This window comes from Sinocyclocheilus rhinocerous, unplaced genomic scaffold (assembly GCF_001515625.1).
Source record: "Sinocyclocheilus rhinocerous isolate Xijiao unplaced genomic scaffold, SAMN03320098_v1.1 scaffold8528, whole genome shotgun sequence".
Classification (NCBI taxonomy): Eukaryota; Metazoa; Chordata; class Actinopteri; order Cypriniformes; family Cyprinidae; genus Sinocyclocheilus; species Sinocyclocheilus rhinocerous.
In genome coordinates, this window is record NW_015640568.1 from 1 (window position 1) to 8434 (window position 8434).

Consider the following 8434-nt stretch of genomic DNA (forward strand, 5'->3'; position numbering starts at 1 on the left):
CTGTATATATATTTTTTATTTTTCAAAGGCAAAAACACATGAGTTATGTACAACTCATACAAAGTAAAAATATTAGTTATTATAAAGAACTTAATACTTCATAATTCAAAATTGTGAGTTTATATCATGCAATTGCGAGAAAAAAGTCAATTGTGAGATAAAAAGTCACAATTACTTTTTCTGTATGTATGCATTTATATATTTATTTATTTATTTATTCAGTAGTGGAAACGGACTTCCATAGTTATGTACCAAAAAAAAAAAAAGGAACAATTTATACAAATCCAAAATCATTTCTGCACTAGAAAGGTAAGTAAATAACAGTCATTGCACTTTTTTTCAGAAATAAATAAATCAAGTAAAAAGTTCTGACCAAGACGGTCTAGCAGTTTGACTTCAGCCACAACAGCTGGAAATCCAGCTGATCAACCACCTAAACCAGTTCAGACCACTTCATGCCCAGCTTCAGATAGCTGAAGATCATCTGAATCTGGTTTTTGCTGGATTTTCCAGCAGAGAAAGCCTGAAGCCTATTGTAGTTTCTGTGTCTCAGATATCGACGAGTGTCGCCAGACTCCTGACGTGTGTGTTAACGGCCGCTGTGAGAATAACATGGGCAGCTACAGCTGTGTGTGTCGCGCTGGATTCAGACTGGAGAGAAACATCTGCAAAGGTGACCAAACCGTCAGAACCTTCTCAATCTCAACATGTGAAAAAGAAGTGCACTAATGCATACTTTTAAAAATAGCGCTTATTATGGAAATAATGTACTTTATAAGAATATATTTAAGTGTGAACTGAATGCAATGTTTTCAGACACTTAACTGCATGTTATTTACAATTAAATGAAACTATAATGCATTATAGTTTCATTTAATACTAAATGCAATTAGTTAAACTTAAGAGTGCTTTTTGAGCCACTTAAGTGCATGCAATTTCATAATTCTATTGTCTTTGAAATATGGTTAAAGTTACTGCTGAAGTTATTAAAATGTACTTTAATGCATTTCAATTGAAACTTGTATGTCATGTGTTTAAATATATTTTACACATTTGTAACATTTACACGTTTTGTAATAGTGCAACTTATAACATTTAAAGTACTTGATGTGCTTTAGTATGTTAGTCAACACATCAAAGTGTACTTCCGTAAAACACAACAAAAGTTGTATTATTATTATTTATTATTAGTGCATTTTTTAAAATCTACTTAAGTGTGTTTAGACATATGTGTCTCTCTTTAAGTGGTATTTTATTTTAGTAATATTATATTATCTGCAAGTACAGTTTTTTTTAATGTATACTTAAAATTTGAAGTATCTTTTTCACAAGCGGTTTCACCCACGAAGCATAAATGGTTCGAGTCTGTTTCTTATCCTGTTCCAGATGTGAACGAGTGTGAAAACGAGCTTCAGTGTCCAGGAAAAGAGTGTGTGAACTCGGTCGGCTCCTTCAGGTGTGTCTCCTGTCAGCCGGGCTTCGAGCTTCTTGAGGGCCAATGCCAAGGTATCACTGCAGTTGACACATAACATTGATTTGAGTAGATTAAATGTAGAATATGCAACCCAGTCTCATAAAAATACGTACCTCTGGGTACTTTTCTGCAACACCGTTTTTACGTACCTTAATATGATCAAAGAAAAGTGATAATTTCTTTCTTTTTTAGTTTTTAATGCAATTATGAGACACAAAGTCACAGTTATCAATCAGTCATTTAATAGTTATGTCTATTGCACATTTGAAGATGACCACAGTGCGTTACACTAATGACCATATAGACACATAATACAGAGTTATGAGATGATAAAAGAAAATATGTGTCCTGCAGCATGTCATTCTGTAGAGCAATCCATTCACTGTCGGTTTCTTTTATAGGGATAAAGATGTGAATATTGTATGGGAGTTTTGAATGTGTGCTGTCTCTCCTGTGTGTTTTTTTAGATAAAGATGAATGTAGGCAAAAGCCCACACGCTGCACTAATGGCCAATGCATAAACACTCCCGGCAGCTTCAGATGTGTGTGTGATCTGGGCTTCAATCTACAGGACGGCACATGCACGGGTAAGAGAGCACTAAAAAAAAAATAAAAAAAAATAAATAAATAAATAAAAAATAAAAAATAAAATAAAATAAAATAAATAAATAAATAAATAAATAAATATTTTTTTGTTAATTGAATCAGGGTTATTATAGTTAACTAAAACTAAAAAAAAGTTACTTGAAATAAAATAATTAAATAAAAATAAATTATATTATTATTTCAGCTAGTTAAGGAATTAAAATCAGTAAAATTAAAATGAAAATATAAAAAAATCTAAATATTAACAAAAACTGTAACATATTTTAAATTTATCAATAATAAAATGTGATAGTTCATCAAAAATAAATTTTAACTGAAATAAAAAATAAATAAAAAGATTGTATTTTAGCTAGTTACCAAAGGCAACATTTCTCATTTTCATTTAGTGTAATGTGTAAGTACTAAACTAACTGAAAATAAATCAACTAAAACTAATAAATAAAAATGAATAAATACTATATAGATGTTTAAAAAAAACTAATAAACATATAAAACACAACAAAATCGTAGCCAAAATTAAAGTGAAAACAGAAAATACAAAAATATGTCATTCAAAATATTTACAAAAACTGTATTTCTGATACTAAAATAGCTTGAATTAAAATAAATGTTAACTGAAAAAAAATCTTAAACTTATTTTATTTCAGCCAACATTTCTCACTTTTGTTTAGTGTAACGACGTACTAAACTAACTAAACCTAAATCAATTAAAACTAACAAATAAAAATTAATAAAAACTATATAGACATATTGGGGGAAAAAAAAAAACTGATAAAAATCACAAAAACACACAACAAAATTACTAAAAAAAAAAAAAAACAGAAAATATAAAAATAAATTAGAATCTAATTCAAATTGTTAACAAAAACTATAATAAATGTTAACTGAAATAGAAATAAATATTTAAATTAATTATAAAAATTATTTTATTTCAGTTATTTACCAAAGACACATTTATCATTTTTGTTTACTGTAACTTAAAGTACTAAAATAACAAAAAATAATAAATAAATATTAATAAAAGTGACATATATTAAAAACATACACAAAACAAAATCACTAAAACTTTAACCGAAAACAGAAAATGCAAAAGTAAAATCTAACTATAACAGTATATCAGTGATACCAAAACAACACTTTGGTAGCATCACATCATTTTTTCACCGGATCTGACGTGGTTCTTGTCTGTGTGTGTGTTAGATCTCGACGAGTGTCTGGATGCGCTGCAGTGTCCAGGGCAGCAGTGCCTCAACTCTCCGGGCTCGTACAAGTGCGTTCCCTGCAGAGACGGACACAGCATGCAGAACGGACGCTGCTCAGGTCAGACCAGCTCAAGCACGCTTACTGTGCACACTCTCAAGTCCTCTTGAAGTTCTCTGCGTGCAGCTGCTCTGCTGGCGACTCCACAGAATAAAGGACGTAGTGCAGGAACCCAAAACCCGTCACCTTCAGAACTATATGTGACCCTGGAGCACAAAACCAGTCATAAGGGTCCATTTTTTGAAATTGAGATGTATGCAACAGTAAACTAGCATAAAACTAGCATGCCAATAAAAATAAATCATGTGTTTTTCAATAAACGAATCAACACATAAAATGTGTTAATAAATAACTGATCATGAAATGTGTCAGTAAATAAACAACAGCATAAATTGCAGTTTATTGATTTATGTCATTTTTAAACATTTGTTCATGAATGTTATTACTCACTTCATGACATGTTTAAAACATATTTATTCATTTTATTACGATATATCATGGTTATGTTTAAAATATACATTTTTGACATGTTTCGTGGTTTAATTTTTTACAAACATGTATTTATTTGGTGTTGATATTGACAGTATTTATTGACATTTCATGATTTATTTATTTATAAAACATATTTTATTGACACATTAATGCTTTTTAAAAACATTTCTTTTTTGACATTGAAATTTCAGTATTTTCAGTGTTTCATGATCAGTTTATTTATTAACACATTTTATGTTTATTTGTTTACTGAAAAACACATTTCATTATTTATTTTCATGCTAAATGCTAGTTTTATGCTAGTTTACTGCAGTAGATGCATAATAAAGGTATTTTTAAATAAATATATTACAAATATATATACGTATAAATATAATACAAATTTCATTATTTATTTATTTTATAAACATTTATTTGATGTTGACAGCATTTCATTATTTATTGATGCATATTTACAGCATTTATTGATACATTTCATGATTCATTTATTTTTTAAACATATTTATTCTTTTTATTTACACATTCCATGCTTTAAAAAAACATTGTACTAACACATTTCATTATTTATTTATTTTTAAAACATTTATTTTATTGACATGTTTCAATTTTTTTTTAAACCTTTTATTTTATTGACAGATATTTATGTTTTATAAACATTTATTTGACATTGACAATATTTCAGTATTTACTGATACATATTTACAGTATTACTGATACATTTCATATTTTTTTATTTTAAAAAACATAATTATTAATGTTATTGACATTTCATTATTTATTTATTTTAAAGCATATATTTATTTAACATATTTATTGATCATTATTATTTATTTTTACATTTTATTGACATTTTATAATTTATTTTTGTAAAACATGCATTTATTTTACTGATACATTTCATGATTTTTTTGACACATTTAAAAAAAAAATGTTGTTGACATGAATTTAATTATTGACACATTTCTTGATTTATTCATTTACTGACATATTTATTTATATATTGACACTTTTAATGAAAAAGTATTTATTAATAAGGCATTCAAAATCCTCCATAGGTGTTTATATAAATGTCTTAAAGGCACAGTATAGCAAAAATCAGCCTGTTAGATTCAGAGAGAGGGCGTAAAATGTCATGAAAACGAAATTGTCTATTGTTGGTGCAAAAAGCTTGATTGACATAATAAGGGAGCGACAAGGCAGAAGATAAAGTGATAAAGTACGATATGCATGTCAGACTAAACCTGTGTTGTCAGGCAAATATTAAATGAATAAATGCCCAGCGTGTATGTTTGTGCGCTGTCCCTGCTAACCCGTGCTGTCTGTTTTCCCCTCAGACATTGATGAATGTGTGAGTCCTCACCTGTGCGGGCCGCAGAGCGTGTGCGTGAACACAGACGGCTCGTACCGCTGCGACTGCTCTCCGGGGTTCAGAGCGGCCGGACCGCGGCGCCAGTGCCGAGGTCACACAAACATTACTGCTTTATACTCGTCTTTTGTTCAGAGTAGTGCTGTCGAACCATTAATCGCGATTAATCGCATCCAAAATTATGTTAGGTTACAATTTCATACTGAAAAAAACAACAACTAAAATGAAAATAAAAAACTATTAAAAACTCCTTCTAAAGCACGCACGCACACACACACACACACACTCTCTCACACTCTCTCACACACACACACACACACACGCACGCACACATACACACACACTCACGCACACACACACACGCACGCGCACGCACAAATATTACCGCTTTATACTCGTCTTCTGTTCAGAGTAGTGCTGTCAAACCATTAATCGCGATTAATCGCATCCAAAATTATGTTAGGTTACAATTACAGTTTGAAAAAAAACAACAACTAAAATTCAAATAAAAAAGTATTAAAAACTACTTCTAAAGCACGCACGCACGCACACACACACACACACACTCTCACACACTCTCACACACACACACATTTTCAAATAGTTGTATCTCAGCCAAATATTGTCCTATCCTAACAAACCATACATCAATGGAAAGCTTATTTATTCAAATCTCAATTTAAACAAACTGACCCTTATGACTGGTTTTGTGCTCCAGGATCACATATGAGTTTGTTTTTAACACACTTCTGTCTGGCTCAGACATTAACGAGTGTCTGGAAGGAGATTTCTGCTTCCCGAGCGGAGAGTGTGTGAACACGGACGGATCCTTTAAGTGCGTTTGTGCGCAGGGCTACAGGAGCGCCGCTAACGGGACGTCCTGCCAAGGTATGACACCAGACGTGATGCACAGCCAACATCAAGCTGCCGTTCCTCACTAAACCTGTGGGGAAAAGACTGGCGCTTTTCTCAGCAACCTTGAATTTAGATTTGGAGTTGTTTCAATCTCTCCAGTGTGAAATGTTCCTTAATTCTCTGATGGAATGATTAACTGCATTAGTCAAACGTCTGAAGTAAACGTTTCTGCTTTCAACACGTCCACCACACACCCTGTGAGATAAAATCAAGATATAATTGCGCAGAATGCGATAAAGGGAAACATCTGCACATTCACACTCATGTACTGTAGGCAACCTGTAATTGGAGATCATTTTTGCATGTATCAAATAATTTAGTATTGAATAATTTATATTGTAAATGCATATACTTTTATTGAAAATATTTAGTTTTAGTTTAGTAATTATATATATATATATATATATATATATATGACTTGCTTTTTTTGCAGAACAGTTTTTTTTTTACTTTGGTAAACTATGTATTTTATTTTATGACACATTTCATTCTTTATTTTTTTGAAACCTATATATTTTATTGACACATTTCATTTTAAACATATGTGTTTATTTTAATGACATTTTAATAATGTATTTGTTTACATATATTTATATATTGACACATTTTTATATTATAATATTTAATTATTTGTTTATTTATTTATTTACTTACTTTTTTTTATTTATTTACACTTTTAATTAATTTATTTTTTTAAACATTTATTTATTTTAATGACATTTTAATGATTCATTATTTGTTTGTTTTGTTTATTTATACGTTTTTATTTAATTATTTATTTACTGACATTTAAATTTATTTAGTTTTAGAAACTTTTAATCAAAAATGTGTTTATTATTACAGCACTCATAGGTGTTTTACACTGAGATCTTAAAGGAACAGTACAGCAAAAATCAGCCTGTTTGATTCAGAGGGTCAGAGAGAGGGTGTAAAAAGCTCATGGAAATTAAATTGTGGAAAATAAAAGACACATGTTTTTGCACACTTTTTTTGCCAATCATGGAGTGACTTTCATTAATTTGGCTAATTTCAATGCGCAGTTATCCGGTCTTCCTGTTCCTGTGAATTCAGCTCGATCTGAATCGTCCAGAGCAGAGCAAAACTGTTGTGAGACTGAGCATTATTACTGATGGCTTCTGCATGGGATGATCTCATGCGTTGTGTGTGTGTGTGTGTGTGTGTGTTTCCAGATGTGGACGAGTGTGTTCAGGAGGGAGTTTGTCAGGACGGCCGCTGCATCAACACTGAGGGATCATTTCTGTGCCACTGCCAAACCGGCTTCACCACCAACCCAGAGAGAACAGCCTGCCTGGGTAAAACACACACACACACGCACGGGCACACACACACACACACACACACTCACTCACTCACACACACACACACACACACTCACACACACACACACACTCACATGTGTTACAATTTCATACTGAAAAAAAACAACTAAAATTAAAATAAAAAAGTATTAAAAACTACTTCTAAAGCACGCACGCACACACACACACACATGTGTATGTTACAATTTCATACTGAAAAAATTTTTTTTTAAATAAAAATAAAAAATAATTAAAAACTACTTCTAAAGCAGATATATGAATTCATTTGAATACAATTTCATTAATATTTCCTTAATTAAATTGACAAGAAATGACATCCAATAAAGCTATTATGTAAAGCAACTATCACTTTTGTGGCCTAGCTCTTTTTTTTTTTTTTGTATTGTTTTTTTAACCATGACAGTACTGGCAACAGCAATTCTTAAAATAATGAAATTAAATTACATTTAGATTAATTTTGAAAAGAAAAATTGAGGAGCCCTGCACATGACATGATGGGAAAAAATACAATATTGTGGCCAAATTAAATGAGGGACAAATTAATACATTATGATTTAACTGAAACAATGAAACAAATTAATTTACTTCTGCATGTCATGTGAAAATAAATGAAATAATAAAATAAAATAAAAATAAATAAAAATAAAATAAGTTCTTAGGGGAAAGTTCACAGTAGAATTTCTTAGATTCAGTAGAAAATCTGGGCAACTTTTCAGCACTGTTTAAAAAAAGTATATTAAAAGGATATTATTAAGTCATTATAGAGACATAATAAAAAGTTTAAAATTATTGTAATATAATTTGAAATTAGAATTATTGTTTGTATCTTTTCCCTTCGTTTTACGCTTTATTTGTGCTTGGAGTGTGAAGCTCCCACGCGGCGAGTAAAGTAGCTGTGTGTCAGTGTGTGTGTGTAGATCTCAGCTCAGTTTGCTCTGCAGATGTGAACGAGTGTCTGGACTCAGAGGGGCTGGTGTGTGG

The 8434-nt window shown here is 30.8% G+C and overlaps 1 protein-coding gene across 1 annotated transcript; it reads left to right on the forward strand.

Moving 5' to 3' along the window:
• Positions 1-207: 207 nt before the first annotated feature.
• On the forward strand, positions 208-8428 carry LOC107753381 (latent-transforming growth factor beta-binding protein 4-like; the record flags this gene model as incomplete). Its single annotated transcript, XM_016569517.1, has 8 exons — positions 208-673; positions 1387-1506; positions 1942-2061; positions 3281-3400; positions 5167-5292; positions 5961-6086; positions 7304-7426; positions 8395-8428. Coding segments are annotated over exons 1-8 (830 nt in total), but the record flags the coding sequence as incomplete, so codon positions are not given.
• Positions 8429-8434: the final 6 nt, after the last annotated feature.